The sequence below is a fragment of the Polypterus senegalus genome, chromosome 12, assembly GCF_016835505.1.
Source record: "Polypterus senegalus isolate Bchr_013 chromosome 12, ASM1683550v1, whole genome shotgun sequence".
Taxonomy (NCBI): Eukaryota; Metazoa; Chordata; class Cladistia; order Polypteriformes; family Polypteridae; genus Polypterus; species Polypterus senegalus.
Window position 1 is genome coordinate 120,869,102 of NC_053165.1, and position 19,947 is coordinate 120,889,048.

The 19,947-nt window shown below is 40.7% G+C and overlaps 1 protein-coding gene across 1 annotated transcript in view; it reads right to left on the minus strand.

Moving 5' to 3' along the window:
* Positions 1-19,947, minus strand: part of LOC120541569 (endoplasmic reticulum aminopeptidase 1-like) — a 96,456-nt gene that overhangs the window by 55,743 nt on the left and 20,766 nt on the right. The window contains exons 4-5 of the mRNA XM_039773327.1: positions 19,564-19,698; positions 13,008-13,128 (exon numbers count right to left, since the gene is read on the minus strand). Of these exons, the coding sequence (XP_039629261.1) occupies positions 13,008-13,128; positions 19,564-19,698 (256 nt within the window). The remainder of the gene's footprint in view (positions 1-13,007; positions 13,129-19,563; positions 19,699-19,947) is intronic.

The window sequence follows — 19,947 nt, forward strand, 5'->3', positions numbered from 1 at the left end:
CTTCACACTGCATTGCACTTCTTTGTACTTCACATATTTTGTACATCAAGGTTACTATTCCTATAGTGCAGTGGGAATGCAACACATAAAAGTGGCCAGGGACCACAAATGGCTCCTGGCCTACATCATACAGGAAGTCATTGGTTCCTGAAAACAAAGTTCCTGCAGAGGTAAATGGTCTTATGTTGAAACTGTACCGGCCCACTTCAAACGCTATTTAAGACAAAATAAGACCTGTTTGATCTGGGTGTGCCGAGTTGGAGATTGGTTGGGTTGAGTCACTGGGTATGTCAGACTAGCAGTCAAGAGACTTCGCAATTGGCCATGACTGCCACCTACTGTGTAAGATTACGTGAATGAAGTCTGCCACTGAATAGTTGTGTCAGGTGGCAGGGTCTTTCATTTTCATGGGGTGAATGGGTGGGCACCCTATAGGTGATTGGCATCCCATACAGAGCAGGGTCTTACCTGATACCCATTCCCAGATTGGTACTGACTGCTTTTGTGTCCCTGCTGGGAAAAATAAACAGAAAGTGGGTAGTTGGGTTTATCACCCTTTACCTTATTTTATTCTTTTAGTTTTGTTATAATTCCACACCTCCAATTTGACTGTTATGGTGTTTTAGTTTAGGGTTTTTTTTTTAGTTTATTTATGTATATAACAAAGATTACAAACAACTAGTGGTTGACCAAAGTGCTTTACAACATTAAAATAAAATTAATAAATGAATAACAATGATTAAACCATACAACAAATGTGCAATACAAATACAAAAATAAATAGAAACACACCTCTAAAACACCTAAAAAGCAAAGTACACAAATGAGCTTTGAGCTAGGATTTAAAGAATTTAATGATTGGGGCTGGTCAAATGTGGAGAGGAAGACTATTCCACAATTTGGGCCCAGACGCGGAGAAAGCATGGTCACCTTTACTCCGCAGATGATTGCTTGGGACAGAAAGCGGCCGCATATGGACTGAGCTCAGAGCTCTGCGTGGACAGTTGGGATGTATGAGGTAAGCTGGAGCTGACACATTTAAAACTTTAAAGATGAACAGTAAAATGTTAAAATTGACTCTAAATTTCACAGGTAACTAGCCTAAATATGCTAAAATGGGGGTAATTTGGCACAATTTCTTTGTTTTTGTTAGCAGACATGTGGCTGCATTTTGCCCAAATTGGAGATGAGACAGAGTAGTCTGTGGTCCAAAAATACAGTCCATTACAATAATCCAGATGAGAAGAAATAAAAGCCTAAATTAATGTCTCAAAAATTTCCAAAAGAAAACATGTGCCTGACTTTGCTCAAGACTCTCAGAGGATACAAAGAGGTCTTAACAGCAGCATTTATTTACTTAGCAGGCAGGTAATGTGGAGTAGTGGTTAAGGCTTTGGACTGCAAACCCTGAGTTGGTGGGTTCAAATCCCCCTACTGACGCAGTGACTTCACCTGCCTGTGCTCAAACTGGAAAACCAAAAATGAAATGTAACCAATTGTATCATAAATGTTGTAAAGTGCCTTACATAAAGGTGTCAGACAAATATGTAAATTTCAATAAAATTTCATGTCTGGCTCAAATAACAAGCCAAGATTTTTTGCATAGGGTTTAACATAACCAGAAAATGGCACTAGATCACAAGTTATGTTATTAACAATATTCAGAGATCCAAAAATTTAAATTTCCATCTTGCTCTCATTCATTTCAGTGCATCTGGGCTGCTGGATCTCAAAGTGTAACTGTGGTAGGTCACTCCATGCTTTGTTATAACGTGACATAGGGGTAACACGTACAATGCAAATACAATACAGCTAAGCACTGATCCTGGTGGGGGAAGAGAGTCAGATGATGATCCATTAAAAGAAATGGAGTCATCAGCTGAATGGCTTCCTAACAATTATGCTATTTTAAATCATGTATCACTTAGTGTGGAAGTCATGGATAGCAATGCCACATGCAACCAGCAGGAGGTGCTACCATCACAAAGTTGGATCTCAAAAGACCTTAAGCTCAATAAGAGAAATACTAGCAATGGAATTTCCCTTTCCTAGGCCACTAGAGGGCAGTGTCTCAAAGGTCTGAAAGATTCATACACCTCTGTGGCTCAGGGATGGGTATGCATTTGCATTGCCATTTAGGTTTAGGAGCAGTGTGTACAGGGAGAGGTAACTACGTGCAGGTAGTCAGCAGCCGAGCCTGTGTAGATAGGTCATGGAGACAGACATATGTCATGTTCAACAGTGTTTCACTTTCTCTCAAATGCACTTTCTTTTGTTATTAAACCCCATTTTGATTCCATTCTCAACAGAAGACCCTAATTTTAACCTTAACTCCTACAGGCCACACTTACACTCATTATTTTTAGACATCAGATTTTTTTTGTTTTTTGTAAATATGTTATTACTTGGAAATCCATTTAAATTTAAAATGATCTATTTTAGGCTTCACTCACATACTTTCTCAAATATCAAACAAGCAGAAGGCACAGCATTTTTTAGAATATCATGCCATTAGAAATTCACTCTGAGTGACAGCCTTCTGTTGTTCCAGTCAGAACTCAATGGGAAGCTTAAAACTCTCCTGCCAGCTCCTTTGACAATACGTCACTACGAATAACAGGATCGGGATAAAGTGACATGAGGCCAGAGAGAACTGCACTTGACTAAAAGATAAATCTACCATGACAGAGTGTGTATGAGCAGAAGAAAAGGCATCTCACACAAAGTCAGAAGTGTTATTAACCTGACTCGATGAGCTGAGGTACTGCAAATAAGAACAAAGAAAACCCACAAGAGACTCGCAGAGATGAAGTTTGACAATATCTGAGAAAAAAGTGTTCAACTCCTTCAAAATTTTCCTTTCTTTTTCTGCCACCTCCTTAATAGGTTTATTCTTTCCAATTAGAGATATTTATCAAAGGACATCCAGTGGGTTCACAAAGTCTTTGGAAAGTTTGCTTTCTGCCCACTTTATGGTGTTGTAAACTTCATGCAAATAAATATGAAGTCCACAATTGACACTGCATGTAAGGATAAATACCAAACCATGGAGTCCAAGGAACTCTGTAGACTTCTGCAGTCAAATTGTGGTGAGGAGTAGATCAGGACAAGGATGCCAAACTAGTTCTAAAGCTGTAAGTGTTCCCAGGTGCACAGTGGCCTCAAAAATTGTGAAATGGAAGAAGTTTGGAACTACCAGGGCTCTTTCTAGAGTTGACCATCTGGTTGAACTGAGTAACCAGGTTAAGAAAGACCTTGGTCAGGGAGGTGACCATCAACCCAATGATCATTCAAACAGAGCAGCAGAAGTCCGCTACTGAGATGGGAGCACCTGTCACAGGAATCACCATCTGAGCAAAACTCCATCAATCAGGAGTTTATGATAGAGGGACTAAAAAGAAGCTACTCTTGAATAAAAGGCTGTCACGCATGCACGTCTGAAGATCTCCTTGCTGGCTCACTCAAGGTATGTGATAATCCACCAGGGCAAGAGGGGGGTGCTGTCGCTAACTGTTTCTTCTCCTTCTCTCTCCACAACTCCAAGAAACTACCCAGTGAGGGCACTTGGCCCCACCCCTTCTGGTCCTCACAAGATAAGAAGCCCAAGTGCCTGAGACTGAGACCTGACTGAACCAGCACTCCCTCAGAGATCCGTTTTGTTAAAGGTTCGGCTAATCAGAGCTTGTTTGTTTATGTTATTTGCAACCATTAAGGCCACTTTCATTTGTTTCCAGAAGGCATTGATTTTAAGTTAAAACGAAAAGAAAAAAATAGGAAATTAAACTGCATGACCCATTTGGTGTCCCAACTTTTCGTCAGTTGTCACAGTCCATTCTTCTTACACCTAGCCACAAGGCATATGCTGGTTTAAAGGACTCTGAGAACATGCATTATAAGATTCTTTAGTCTGATGAGACAAAAATTGAACTCTTTGGGCAGAACTCCCAGCACTATGTCTGACCAAGCGATTCTCATCACCTGCCTAATACCATGAAGCATTGTGGTGGCAGATGGGGACAAGCAGACTGGTCAGAATTGGTGGAAGGATGACAAATACAGAGAGGTCTTTGAAAACAACCTGCTCAAGAGAGCATTCCACCTCAGACTGGGTCGATGGTTCTCCTTTCAGCATGACAGTGACCTGAGGAATTCAGCCAAGACAATGCTGGAGTAGCTTCAGGACAAGTCTAGAATGGTATTTGAGTGGCCCAGCCAAAGTCCAGACTTAAACCCAATAGAACATTTGTGGAGGGAATTGAAGGTGGCAGTTACAGACACTTCACATACAAACTAATTTAGATTGAGAAGATCTGCCAAAATGAATGGCAGAAACTGCCCAAATCCAGCTGTTACTTAGGCTAGCTGCTCCAATTCACTGCTGCTCTACTCATTGTTGCTCCAATGTTCTTATTGTTTATACAGTATAATATTTTTATGACATTTTTTTTTGTAAACATGTAATCTATTTACTGTTTCTTGCTTCATTTCTTTCTTTATTTATCATTACTTTTTTTTTTTTTCTTTCGTAATTTCGTTTATATTGTATATGTGTATCTTTCTTAATATGTTTTATTTTTTTTCTTACCCCCCATTTCCCTCTTAAGGCTTTGCCCTTTCCAGGCCACAGTTGTAAATAAGAAACATGTTCTTAATCTGTTTTGCCTGGTTAAATAAAGGTAAATAAAAGTAAAAAGGTGTGCAAAGCTTGTAGAGACTTACCTAAGAAGATTCTAAGCTGTAATTGCTGCCAAAGGGGCTTCTACAAAGTACCAAATTAAGGGATGTCACACACGTGCGACTAGGAGTGAGCTGAATGGACCAAGTGGAGGGGATTACCTGCTGGGACAGGGGGTGGCGGAGTGCTCTAAACCTGTTTCTGTTAATTCCGTAGATCAAATACAGGAAAACCTGCCTGATTCAACGTCACTTCCGGCTACCAGACTGACATCACTTCCGGTTCCGGCTCCCAGACTGAAGTCACTTCCGGGTTATGGACTATAAATCCGCCATATTGTCAAACGGGTCAGTTCATTTTGGGAACTCAAACCAGCAACATCAATTGTGCTCTCAAAGATCCTTTTGCAGCTAGGAACAATATTCGGGTGGCTGCCCCAAACCTTCTTTTAGTGTGTTGAGACTCATCATTTCACAGTGGCATAGTCGTGGCAGGATGGCATCCTGGTAGAATCAGAAGCCAAACCAACTTTACGTCTCAACACACCAATATCGGGTAGGAAAGTACTGTTCTTGTGTTGCCAAGCTGGGTTCTGACGGTGTGTGTCGGGGAGATCTGGAGTATGTTCCGACCCAGTTCTTCTTAAAGAGGACCTGGGAGTGTAGGCAGAAGACCTACAGACGAGGGCCAGGTTCTGAAAGCAACACAGTGGGGACCTATTATGGGCTCTCGAAGATGAGGACCGATCCAAAGAACCCCACAAAGAAAAAATTCTTTGAGGAAGGTGGGGGTGCCCTGGGTCGGCAGGTGAGGGAAATAATGATTTGGGAATTTAACCCAGAGGAATTCCTCCGAGAACAGGCCATGACACTATGGCAGAAAGTCATGTGTTGGCTATGACCATATAATAAAAATGCCTGACTAATTGTGGAAAAGATGGCCTGTGCCATAATAATAAAGGGCTTACCTGCTGAACTCGCCCAGCTGACCTGGGGACATTCAAATAAGAACATGGTCACCCTTGTGGGGATCATTAATTAAATCAAGCGGGGTCATTTTTGCTAAATCGCTTGTAATTCAACCTCTCCAAATTAGAATCATTGCTGTTATTGAACTATCTGGAGTATAAACACATGTTTGGTCTCTTTGTAAAGGTAACATTCTCTAGTTTCACCCTTAGTAGTCAGAATCACTGTAGGTGTGACTGATCAAAAGTTATGCACATTAGAACTCACAAAAAAAATGAATTTTTTTGTTCTCGCCTAAGTTTTTTTATGAAAATAAAGGAAAATAAAGCTGCAGTAGGTAGGTGGGGACAGAAACACACTATGTACCAACAGAATAACTTGTTGACTACTCACATGTCAAATTTGAAAAGAATACCTGTAAAAATGACATTTTTTACACCAGTTTTTATGTGGGCATGCCCAGGTGCTTTTTAGAGGGACCATTATCCACATTTTGGAACGTATGGATAAAGTGTAATAACTTTTGAATGCTTCAACCCACATATATCAATGAGGGCTCTACTGAAAGCTTACACCTAAAGGAATCTATATCTACACACAGTGTCACTCTATTCGTTATAAAAATAATAAAAACAATAAAAAATACACATTTCTATGTAAAAATAGTCAATACAAGTCTTATGGGCCAAAAATATATTTATATTTTTATTTTTACTTTTTTTATAAAATGCACACAAACTATATACATTTCTTTTACAAACTGTTACAACACAGCTCAGCGTTTTTCCATGTGCCACTTGATGGTAGCAATCACTAGCAAGCAGAAAGCACAAGGGCGTGGCACATGTCGCTTTCTGCCATTAGACGTCTCCTGGGCTAATTGATTACTTTCACGCCGCGTACATGCATCTATTATTTAATCGAGAGTGTATTTACATTTATCGGTACTTTTATTCATATTTAAAATGTGAAAAAACTTGGCGAAATCACAATAAACAACCACGCACCAACTCTGCAGACTGGCACAAATGCCACCTTCGCACAGCTCCGATCGTTTTGTTTACAAGTTAGTATGGCAAGTTACATATCAAAATGCTCTGCTGCTCATTGGCTGTAAGTTTTGAGTGTCACTCACAGTGTCCCATCAAACTGGTAGATTCTACCAGGGTTTGGAGTTGTACGTCATCGTTCAGCTGTCTGTGACACTCGTTGGCTATACGAGGTGCCAGTCAACCCCAGACCCGTCGTAATTGGCCAACTTAGGTGTCGATCAGAAGCTAACACTTCCGTGTTACATGCGGTAGCATGGTTATCGCCGACAGAAACAAATTTTCTGGAGTTTTTGTCCCTTTGAGGATATATTGTGTGTTTTGGACCTAATCGTTTTACTGGATTATATTCGCTGGAGCCTTACGGACAGAATGGGATCAATACTGCTCGGAAATATTGATGTTTGACTTGCAGGAGGTCTTCAAAGGTAGGGAAAGTCAACTCTTAAAAGTATGTACTTCTCTGTAAAAAAGGCTTTAGTGTCAGTGCTGTGGTTGTTGTGTGTCAAAATGGTTTATATCATCGGTAAGACGAGACTTTGAAGTTTCATTTGATGGATAGTATGTCGAGATGCATGGCAGATGGGCATGCACACATTACTGTAACGTTTTTAAAACGCTGTTATGTCCCGGGACCGGTACGTGTGCGCGTTAAGGGGTTTTTAACCCCTTGCGGGAGGAAACCTACTTGGGAGACCCAGAAAGGAATCCCTGTGAACCCAGAGGGAGTTGTGCCAGTAACTTAGAGTCTTACTCTTACATTGCGGAGCATGCTTTGGAAAACTCTGATGCATGGCGGAGGGCTTCGTGAGGTGACACGAAGGTCTGCAGAGAAACACATAGCAGGGGGCAGGGTGCTCCTACTAATCCTCTGGCCTTTTCTCATACGGGAGAAGCGTTAGTCCATGGCTTTAAAGTACCATCTTTATTTGACTCTGGCTGTAACATTACCATTGTTGCTCGCCATTTAGTGTTGCTGCGACAAAGATTAAAAATAAAGACCCGTCTAACCTGTATTCATGGGGACGTCCGGTCGTACGAGTCCACCCGCTGTTACATCTGCCAAAACGGCGTTATAAAGAAAATAACAGTGGAGGTACACGACATTCCCTCCATTCCCCTTGATACTGGGTAGAGACTGGTCAGATATAAACTGCGGCATAACGCTCACTATCCCTAATAAAGCACTCGGTCTTGTTATGGAATTGAATAAATAAATAAATAAAAAGTATTGTGAAATGTGAGCATAAATAAATAAATGTATCATGAAATGAAGCCTTAATAAATAAATGTATCATGAAATGAGAGCATAAATAAATAAATGTGTCACAAAATATGTTTTTCGTTGCTTATTTATTTATTTCATTTTGGCCGTAACATTCCTGCAAACCGTCATGAAATACGACTTGAAATAAAACTCACTTTGTGAATTCGAGGTCCTAAATACTTTGTTGTCCCCAGTCCTGACTCCAGGTCTCAATGTACAGGTCTGGCAGTGATGATTACTATCAAAGTAAAGGCGGTGCCGGGGATCCATTGATAACTTCGCCTAAGGCAGCAAAAATCCTAGAACTGGCTCTGTATGCAGTAGATTGTAACATATAATAAAACTATGGTTCTGTATATTGTTGATTCCTGCCAATGCTTCTGTATTAGGCTGTTGCTTGCCATGATATAAGTAAGCAGATTCCTAAAAACAGGTAAGTGGAGGGGCCACTGTCAACGTGCTTTTGTGCCTCAGCAGTGGTAAGTGAAAGAATAATGGAAATGACTACAACAAAGGAGTGGTTGTTAAGCACATATTTCACATTTACACTAGAGTGAACTATGTACATTCAAGAAATCATCTGACCTTCTATGTTTTTTCTTAGCCAGTTTAATCCATTTTCAGGGTTATAGACAATTCCATTTGGTGCCAGTAGCTTTGGGCACGAGACTGCAAGCAGTCCTGGCCAGTTTAGAGATGGCACTTGATCTAACGTGCAAACAGAAAGACAAACACTGATGAGGATGTTTATGCAAATGACACAAGCAGTCAGCATTGTGACATTCAAAGCCAGGGTCCTAGAGCTGTGAGGCAGCCCCAATGCCCACCCACTCAGTGAATGGAGAATGTGAGGGCTCTAGGCTCCAGCTGTGACTGTTCATTCTGTGAACTCGCTTTGTTCAGCATGGTGCTATGACAACTTCATAGGGCACCAGCTATTATTAATGGCTGGGCACTTTGTGGGTTTGTTTTGAACACTCTAGTCAGGGCTTCTCATTCTCGGTCCTGGGCACCCATTGTGGCTGCAGGTTTTTGTTCCAACCAATTTCTGTTTTCAATTGGACTGCTGGCCTAATGAAGTGATCTGTTATTTCCCAGTTTGTGTGTTTTGGAATCAATGTAAAAATGACAAAGCTGTTTATTAAAATGTACTAAGCAGTTATATTGGAAATGAATTTCTTACATTTTAACAATATTTTAATCCTGATTTTCATTGTTCTTTTCCTCATTTTCTGGTTACTTAATCCATTATTTACTAATTAGTAGGTCTGACGCTAAAGCAGTTGCATCCTTTCATCATTCAGCATTGTTTTGCTCAGCCTTTCTTAATTGTCATTCTTAGGATACAATAAAAGAAGCAAACCACACATAAAAGGTAAAAAAATAATAGAAAAAAATGAGTTAAGCAGTTAAAGATATTGGAAAAACATAAATATTTTATAAATGGAAAAATCAAACTATTGCACTTTTCTGAATGTAGAATAAGAGATGACAGAAAAGACCAGCTAATGAAATAAGTTTGGTTATTATCACCAATTCTGAATTTGGTTGGAACAAAAGCCTGCAGCTACCAGGGGTCCTGAAGGCTGAGTTTGAGAGCCCCTGCTCTACATTGTCTGTTCCATTCTCCTCTTTCTACTTCTATCTGTAGCTTAGGCCAGGCTTTCAGGCCGAGGGTGTTCCTCTATCCCTTCAGCTTTGTTCTTCTGCCCCCTCAGGGTCGAGCCCATTTCTGTTATGTGCACAGACATCACAAATCCTCCCTCCAGCCTCCGTCAGTACATAACGTTTGGAGACCAGATTGCCATACCTCTCCCCTACTTTTCATCTTCTAACATTTTTTTTAAACTCCACGTGCTGCTCCACCTAAATTTCATTTGGTCACTGTTTGTATCTTAGTCCTCTTGGGTGTTTTGATATATCCTATTCTCAGAACCTTTTGGCTCTTCCAGTTCTCCAAGGGTACCCTACTTCTTATGTTTTTGTTGTTGCGGCTTTGTGGCCTCTGCCTTTTGGCTTGGCTTTCTCCCCCTTTATCTTCCTTTTGCTCCTCCTTTTCTTTCACCTGGATTTATCTGTTCTTTCTTCTTCTGCCTGCTAATCTCTTGGGCGCAAGTTAGGCTTAGCAGTGTGACTTTTTCAGAGCCAGTGGTGATTGTGCATCTAAAGCTGTGACCACTCTTCCCTTCTTTTTCCTACAAATATTTGCTGGCCTTTTTATTTTTTTCAGGGTAGGCATGCTTTCACCATGGACATGCCTGGTGGGCTCGGTGCTGCTGGACAGTGATGGTTTAATCATGTTTATCTTTCTGAAGCTGATGTCACAATACACAACTACTAAATTATATGGGTTTGTGTCTTTTCCAATGGCAAACTACACAGGCAAACTGATTGAGAAGATGACATGCCCTGGAAGAAAATGAAGAGCAGCGACATGTGCTAAACGTTAAGCAAATTGCAGGGCCAGGCTTGATGACTGCCATTGCTGATCTCACTGCCAGAACAAGTTGATTTACACAACTAAAACTTGTTGAGCATATCAGATTACACCACTAAATGATGACATGCCAGCATAGTTTCACACTTCCAAAGAATTGTGTGCTCACCCCTTTTCCTGACAGCCAGTAATATTCTGTATGAAGTGTTGCTATGTAGGTACAGCAAGTTCACTCTTTTTTTTAAATTCCATTCTGTTGTCATACATAAAACACAAGACATCAAATAGTTTTTCTTCTGTTTTTAATGTCCAAAATACCTGCATTTCTTACTCCTTGTAGCTTCATAGTATACATTGTGCTTCCAGCTGACTACTCATTGGTTCTCAACTCTCATGCATACAGAGTCTGCCCCTAAAAATGCTTGTGATAGGCCATCTGTTGGAACGAAAAATGCAATGCCCGTGTCCCTGTTGTATGCCTTTTAGTATGGGATTTGTAAATGCAGTGTTAATGTTTGTGATGTGCCAAAAAAAACTACAAAGGTGACTTTTGTGATGCACCACCTGTTGAAATGACAAGACTGAAGCCCAATTAAGCTTGTGGTGGCTGAAATATTATATATACACTGTATATACTGTATGGTTTGCATATTACTAGCTAGAAATCCACAAAAGGAGCAAATGAGTCACATATCTTAAAATAGTTTTTTTTTTATTTCTAAGTTTTTGAAAGGTGTCATCATCACTAGAACATGATTAGACACATAGGAATCAAAGGCAATATAAAGCAAGTGGCAGAAGGAGAGGGTTATAGCAACATCACCAATGTGGTCACTGCCAAACTGTACGTGTTCATAGTGAAAACAGAAGAATATATTGCAAAAAATGGAAAAGTCCAGCTTGCTCCACATGAAGATGAAACACATTACATTTTAGGGCTGTGGGTTAGCGTTTTTGACATACAGCCTTTATAGATATTGAAGTGCAAGTCAGGTGATGCAAAAATGCCTTTTTTTGGATTATTGTTAGTTATTGGTTGTGGTACGTCAATTGCTAATTGTAGTGTGTTATGTCTTAAATGTTAAATATTTCAAAGTACCAGATAGAGAAAATAAATATTTAACACTGAAGCTAAAATTATTGACTGCGACTGATCATGATGGGCAGCAGGTCATTGTGGTGCTTTGACACTAAATGACAGTGTCAGAGAAATACTGAATTATTATAAACAGCAGATGATGCAGCCATCACGTTTGTAGCATAACTTAAACACTGAGCACTTGTCAATTCATTGTTACAGAGCCACACTTAGGGAGTTCCAGTCTTCTTCCATTAATCTCAGAGAAACTACATAATTTCTTGCATTCCTTGTTTGTATTTTTACTTTTATGGTTACAAAGATCATAGAAGACTTCGAGCACAAGAAGCTAGTGTTGCACAGGTTCTTGTAGTTCATGATGTGACCATGCAATGCTGCTGGTGTTACACTAACTTGCATTGGGGATATGTTTTCACATCTATACAGACAGACAGATAGATAGAGAGATAGATGTGAGCTCTGAAAATCGAGAGTACACCTTATGAGAATCATTTAGTAGTCATGGTGGACTAGACGCTATCAACTTCACAACAGTATTCAGAAGCCATAAGAAGGCTAACAGAATGTTAGGTCATATAGTGCCTTGATGTGTGGAGTACAAGTCCAAGGCGGTTATGCTCAAGCTTTATAATGCACCGGTGAGGCCTCATCTGGAGGAGACACACATGATTGAATTGTTTACAATTATGAAGGGAATTAGTCCAGTGGATTTAGACTGTTACTTTAAAATGACATCATCAAAAACATGGGGACTCAGTTGGAAACTTGTTAGGGGTAAATTTCATACAAACATTAAGAACTTTTTCTTCACGCAGAGAACCAGAGACACCTGGAATAAGCTTTCAAGTAGTGTGATAGACAGTAGGACTTTAGGGACCTTCAAGGCTAGACTTGATGTTTTTTGGGAGAAGTAAGTGAATAGGACTGGCATCTTTGGTTGGGCTGAATGTCCTGTTTTCATCCAGCTTATTCTAATGAGCATCTATGGGTTGAGTAAATACGAAAGATATATAAATTGAACGTTCTTGAGATAAATTTAAAACAGAAACTTATTCAGCAGTTGAAGTTAAACAGAATGATTTACTGTTGTAGGATGGACAACTTGTCTGTGTGGGTTTCCTCCCACAATCCAAAGACATGCTGGTTAGGTGGATTGGCGATTCTAAATTGGCCATGGAGTGTGCTTGGTGTGTTTGTGTGTGTCCTGTGGTGGGTTGGCACCCTGCCCAGGATTGGTTCCTGCCTTGTGCCCTGTGTTGGCTGGGATTGGCTCCAGCAGACCCCCGTGACCCTGTATTCGGATTCAGCGGGTTAGAAAATGGATGGATGGATGGATGGACAACTTTGAAAATTTACTAATGCCTTTAAATGATGGTTTTTGAAACTTCAAAAATGTTTACAGCAAGCTCGATTTGAGACACCAGACCTCCACCTACTTTGGAACTTTTGTTTATGCTGCTCAAATAATTATTAAGACCATTTAAAAAAAATGATAGTAAAACTTGACCATACCTAATTTTGAAATCGGATAAGGGATCTGGAAGTATTCTTCAAAGAACTCCAAGATCTTGACCCCAATGTGAAGTGCATGCTCTGTTTGGCTGATCTGTTCGCCTGGTGCAAAAACAGAAACCTGACATAGAGAAAATACAATGAAACACACTTGAATTTGAATGTGGCGCCTTGAACCTGACGCCGACTTGGTAAAAGCCTTGCTCAGTTTAACTTTTTTGATAGAGGAAAAAACTATGGAGGGTGACAGACAGAAGCTTAACTTTACATGTGCAGGAGCCACTTATGTTTTGAGGAGGGTCCACAGACAGTCTCTAGTCACGTTATTCTCTGCCTTCACACACCAATGTGCTTCTCTCCATATTGTCTTAAGTAGTAAAGGAGCATCACCATTATACATCATAAAATTTTGACAGGTGTATGACCCGCCCCCTGGCATTTCCGGTGCCCACCGTATGCCATCTGGTTAATGGGCATTTCCCCTCGCGCTCTGATCTCTGCCTGTTGTCGGGTGCGCTATTTGACCGGCATTGACCCTTTTGTCAGTCGTGTGTAAGAAAAATGGTCGGCCGATCTTAGCCTTGATCCTAAAAATTGGGGCTGATCATCTTTGTAATCCGAGACGGACCTTCGGGACCCTGTAAGGTGTCAAAAGGTAAGTCATCAATGGGGCAGAGCAGGCATCCTGCTCCTATCTGTCTAAAGTCATGAGTACGCCACCATTGCATGTACAATATTATAAAGATTTTGTCTGTTACCATTAAATTCATATGCTAACACCGTTTTCGTTGACAGACTAGTTCACACATTTTTTCAGTCACGCCATATTGCCTTTTAGCCATAGGCTCTTCACATCATCGCCGCCTGGTGTGTATCCTGATTGGCAGTTCTGAATTTGGGAAGCGCTGGTGCACTCAGCAACACGCCCGAACCAGCGTTCCATTCCAACACTTTTTTCGCTTGACATTTCTTTTCTTTTTTAACCATTGAGTGATTCTAAGATGGCCAGTGACATATTTAAGCACAGTGTAAAAGACTGTTCAACTTCAAGGCTGAAGTCTCAAGATCTGTGTATAATTTCTCAAACACTTGTCAGTCATCGCAGTCACAGAGCCGGATTGATTTTAATGAAGCATTATGTAAAGTCTGTTGTACCTTACGTGATCTGCAACTGTGTAAGATATATTAACTGGGTCTTGTTTAGCATGCCGTTTGGGTTCCGAATCTCAGGATGGGCACACTTGTTTTTTACTAGAATCTAATCCTGAGGAAATGCACCCTTGTGTTTCCAGCATCTGTCAACAGATCAGTATTAAAAGATTAATACACATGGTGTCTGAAGCAGTTTTTTGCTGAAGTAAACACTTTCGGCTTATACAAAAGATGCACCATGCAACAAAGTCCAAGATTCGGACAGCAGCTTTTGAACTTGTCTCTAATCACCATTACTGTTGTTTTTTTTTTAAACCAAAATTGATTTACAGAAACCTAAGCAAATTGCATTACTCATACTAAACAAGATCTGTTTGTTATATTTTCTGTCGGCTGTTTGTATTTTGTTTTGTTTCTGTTGTCAGAGGAACCAAGACTCGGCAGCTAGAACAAGGAAAACCAGGTCCCTGCCCAGCGTGACACGTAATACAACCTATAGAAGGTTTTCTCCTTGTATATCTGCTAGAAAAAGATTAATTATGACCATAATTGGTCGCTCAATCATCTGGGCTTATGTGTTTAGCTCTGTTCAACATTTAGGGGAAAAATGTATTGAATGTCAAGAGAAAAAAATACATACCAGATGGACACATTTGTAATATTTGGTTCACTAAACCAATTACTGCATATAGACATATCATCAATAAAGTTATTGTTTTTAAGACACCTTGTTGTCTTGTACTTTATGATTTGCTTTATAAAGGGCATGGTTTTACAAGGTGGGCAAGGTAACAGGATGCCCATGGGGTGTTTTGGGCTGTACTGCCAGGTTCCTTGGGTGTGTAATAGATTCTCTCTAAAATTTTCTTGTACATCCTCTCGCTGGGTCTGTCACTCACGCTCTCTGTACACATCCCCCCCGGCGCTGTACGCAGATAGGATCAGGATGCCTGCTCCACCCCTTTAATGATTTGCCTTTTGTCACCTTACAGGATCCCGAAGTTCCGTCTCGGATTACAAAGATGATCAGCCCCTGTTTTTAGGATCAAAGCTAAGATCGGCCGACCATTTTCCTTACGCACGACTGACAAAAGGGTTGATGCCGGTCAAACAGAGCACCCGACAACAGGAAGAGATCAGAGCGTGGGGGGAAATGCCCATTAACCAGGTGGCATATGGTGGGTACCGGAAATGCCAGGGGGGCAGGACATACACCTGTCAAAATTTTATGATGTATAATGGTGACGCTCCTTTACTAGTGTCTTACTTAAAAAAAATCTTTTTTTAACTCAAAATTAAAAATAGTAATATAGGATCCAAACTATATACATTTTGACTTGTTTTGCAGAATAAATACATTAACTCCAGCACTGCACACTCCTGCACTTCTCTCACACTATCAAACAGAAATCTAAAATTAAACTTTTAACCTTCATTTCCTCTTCCTGCACTTCCAAAACTCCTTTTACTTCATCTACTATATTATAAAGCACTGAGGTCTGTGTGTGTGCATGTGTGTCTAGTCCCTCAGAGCAATCTGATTGGTTGTTTTGACTTTGGTGTAATTTGTCAGTTTGGCTTTGGTGATGTGTGTAAAGAGTATGAGGCATGCTGAGAGAGTCGCTTTTAACAAGTATAAAACTGGGTAGAAGCTGTGGAAGGTACCTTGAAAATAATGACAGAGTCTAAGAAGTAGGCTTTATGGGAATGCACTCAAGATATGGAGCAACAATTAGGAGACTTTTTTACAAAAGTAAATGCAGAGGAAACATGCTAAAGGTACACTTAGTGCAAGAGATAGCAAACATTTTAAAATGTATTCTATAACCTGCCTTCTATATGTGGCAAGTATCTAATAAGTGCACATTCTTAGCACTTCAGTTACTCTTTTGAAAATAATATTTGAGTATTACAAATGAATTTTCAGTTCTTTTTCCTCAACAGATCACAATATCCTTTTAACCCCTCACTTTTTCAAATTCTTCAGATTGATGCATTCTTTTGTAAAAAAGCAAATTCCAGATTTATTCAAAACTACCCATGTTACCTGTCAAAGACCAGTAATAGTGTAGAATAATTTTAAAATATTTCCTGTCTATTGCCCTACGTGTACCTTTCTTCAGTATTTGTGTGTGAACATCTGTTAACCAGTGCTCCCTTTCTTGAGGGTGTTCCCATAAAGCCTGCTTCTCAGACTCTCATTACTTTTGAGTCGCCTTTATCACCTGCTGTCTAGTTTGACACTTTCTGTCTTTGAAGGCAACTCTGTCAGCATGTGCCTTTACTCCTACTCTTGCGTCTCACACTCGCACTTCCTCTTATGTCACATCACCAAAGCCAAACTGACCAATCAGATTGTTCTGAGAGACTGGCCAGATGGACCTTTATTGAACAGTAGATAGGAGATATGGCATCAGGTGGTATTTTTCCACATTGCTTATTGTTACGACTTGTCAGTATGGCTAGTTTGGCTTCAGCTAATAGATAATTTAGTAATCAAACCTTTATTTTTCCTGTTGTTTTTAACACAAACAATAAACATAACTTAGTTAAATTCTATTACTAATTTTATATATAAATCACAAAAAAGTCTTAAACGATTTAAAAAAAGTTCGTTTTCATCACAAAACGAACACATGTCGTCATTAGTTTTATGTATTGTGAGGTTTCTGAACTGTTTTAGGATCCCCCCACAATGGAACGGCACACTCGAAGCACGCCTGCCACGTCTATAGAGAACTTGCCAAGGCAATTTCAGGTTTGCAGCACAGCGGCAGAGCTCCATTGAAACAATTATGAGCCAGTCGAGATTGTGCTACACATGCCTGTAGCCGATGGGTGATGCAAGGGACATTATAAATGCAGGGAACAGTATAACTTGGCCACTGACCTGGCCACGACTATGCTCGTTTGCCGTGTCTGTGTATAAGAGAGTTGTAGCTTCCGCTGCAATAAATAACCATGCTGTTCCTGTTTCAAGCTGAATAAAGCTGATTTTGCTAAAGTACTTAGACTCAGCTTCGTGGTTACGGGTGTAAGACAGTGACTCACATGTAATATGGTGCCAGAAGTGGGGTCTTGCACCAATGGAACCCCAAGAGGCATATGATATCCCAATACCAGCGGAGCAAAATGAGGCTCTGGTGGATTCTCCCCAGGGATGTGCTGGTGAAGATGGCTCCTTCAGATGACCCAGAGTGTTTCCTGTTTTGTTTTAAGCACATGGCAACATTGTTGCAATGGGACAGGGGAACTTGGCTGGCTATCGTGGCCACATTTTAACTGGGGAGGCCGTACAGGTCTTGCAAAAACTCCCTCCCGAAAAATACAATGATTATGACTTCTTGAAGCAACAGATCCTCCTCAGCATGGCTGTGAGCCCGGTGGTCAAGGGGCACCAGTTTCGTCTGTGCCATATTGATCCGGACCGCAAAATATGGGGACAGATCCAGGGCTTAGTGGACCTGCTTCAAAGCAGATTTACAAGATGAGTAAAATCTGCGAGTTTAAGAAGGGGGATTGTGTGCTAGTGTTGATCCCCTCTGATCTACATAAATTTCGGGCCGAATGGCAAGGGCCAGCAGTGATAAATGAGCGTACATCTCCAGTGAATTATAATGTCAGAGTTCCCTGGCGACAGAAACCCATACGAATTTTGCATATTAATCTTTTAAAGGAGCGGTACGACCACCACGAAGTCCTGGTCACGGCTGCAGTGGTCCCCAGACCAAGGTTGCCATTGGGGATAATTTAACTGACACCCAGAAAGCAGAATTGTTGTCACTGATTGAGGGGAACTGAGATGTCTTTTCAGCAGTGCCTGGCCGGACAACGATTGCAGAACACAAGATTGTCACTCTGCCCAGTTTTACTATACAGGTGCCCCTGTGTTGCCTTTCAGAGATGACAAGGAAACTGATAGGCGAAGAAGTTCAGGAGGTGCTTCAGTTAGGCATTATTCGTCTGAGTAAAAACGAGTGGTGGAGCCCTATCATACTTGTCTCAAAGCCTGACAGTTTGGCGCAGTTCTTTATTGATTTTAGCCTTTTGAATAATATTTCCAAGTTTGATGCATAACCAATGCCGTGTGTGGATGAGCTGTTGCTTGGGCAGGTTTCATATACCTCCACCCTAGACCTCACAAAAAGTTATTGGCAGGTTCTCTTGGAAAACTGTGTTCGCCACTCTGGACGGGTTGTTTGAATTTTCAGCTCTCCCTTTTGGTTTCCATGGTGCACCGTTGATTTTTCAGCAAATGATAGACACAATCCTGCGTCCCCATTCTGCGTACGCATGTGCCTATATTGACAATGTGGTCATTTTCAATAATGACTGGGAATCTCATCTCATCCATCTTCGGGAAGTGCTTGACAATTTACTTCTGGTGGGGTTGACGGACAACCCTAAGAAGTGCAGGCTGGGTGCGTCAGAAACTCATTATCTGTGATATTCCACGGGGAAGGGTTTGCTCAAGCCTTAAATGGACAAGGTGGGGGAGGTGCTTGCATTTCCACTTCCTAAAATACAGAGGCAGGTTCGTGTCTTCCTCTGCCTCGCGGGGTACTACAGGCGGTTCATTCCCAACTTTGCACATCGAGCTGTCCCTCTCACTGACTTGACAAAGGATAGAAAGAATCATAAAGCTACACAGTTGGGAATTTGTGTAATGTTATTGTGATTTTCCTCCTTGCATGTGCTGATTGACAGGCCACACATTGCTACTCTCTGGTGCCGTGATTAGCAGGGAGAACTGCCTTACCTTTAAAGTTCAATCTTACATGAAAAATGTCATAACAGATTTGTCATTAAAACCTTGTTATGAATTTTCCAATACTTTTCACAACAAAACTGCAAATATTTCAATTTTATAGCACGTTTTGTTTCGATCTGGAATTATCCCTGTCTGGAAATTAGGGTACGTTTCATTTCTTGTGGTATAATTAGTGTTTTGATCCTGGTTTTACAACCTCTAGTTCAATTTTAGACCTTTTTATATAATTGTTCTTTGTTTTGTAAGATGTAAATTATTGTATTGTTATTCTGATGATGCAATTTTAGGATTGGATGGTCATCTGCATTTTGGGACTTTCTCTGTATGGCCATGACCATATCGATAACTGTTGCTGCTCCCAAATTTTGTTATCATTGTCTTGACACCTAATGGTGACAGCTGTGTACCTCATTCGTAGATCTTTCCACCTTTCTCGTCAAAGTCAGAGAAAGCCAAAGACACTTGCAAGACAGCCTTTTTTGGCAACATCTTTAGACTTTGAGTGGTTTTGCTCTCAGAGCATTCTGTGCCCTACTTACTGATTCAGTTTTAATTTCTTTGCTGATCTCATTGGGATCATAACACTGGTATACTTCACAGCATACCCTGTCTTACCCATAACGTCATCCTCACCTTGACGCCTCTGGTGGACATAGCGCTCCTTGAGGTAAAGTCACTCACAACAAAGGCAACCAAGTAGCTGCTCATTTTGAGACTGTGCAGAAAGCGATCTTCCACAAGGCCGTCAGCTCTCAGCAGAGATGTCCTCTGATGGAATAGGAAATGTAATCAGTCAGTCATCATCTTACGTAGCACCATTATAAAACCCTTCAGTGCACAGCCATAACTACAAAGCAGGATGTTCATAGTTGGTGAAAAAATGAAAGGGCAACAACTACTGAAGTTAAACAAGAAATGACAAATTTCAAATGGGGAATTGTTTGGGGAGTTTTGTGGTGTCTGATGCGATGGCACTGTTGCTGACCAAGGGATGGGAGAACCGAGACATCAGTAATG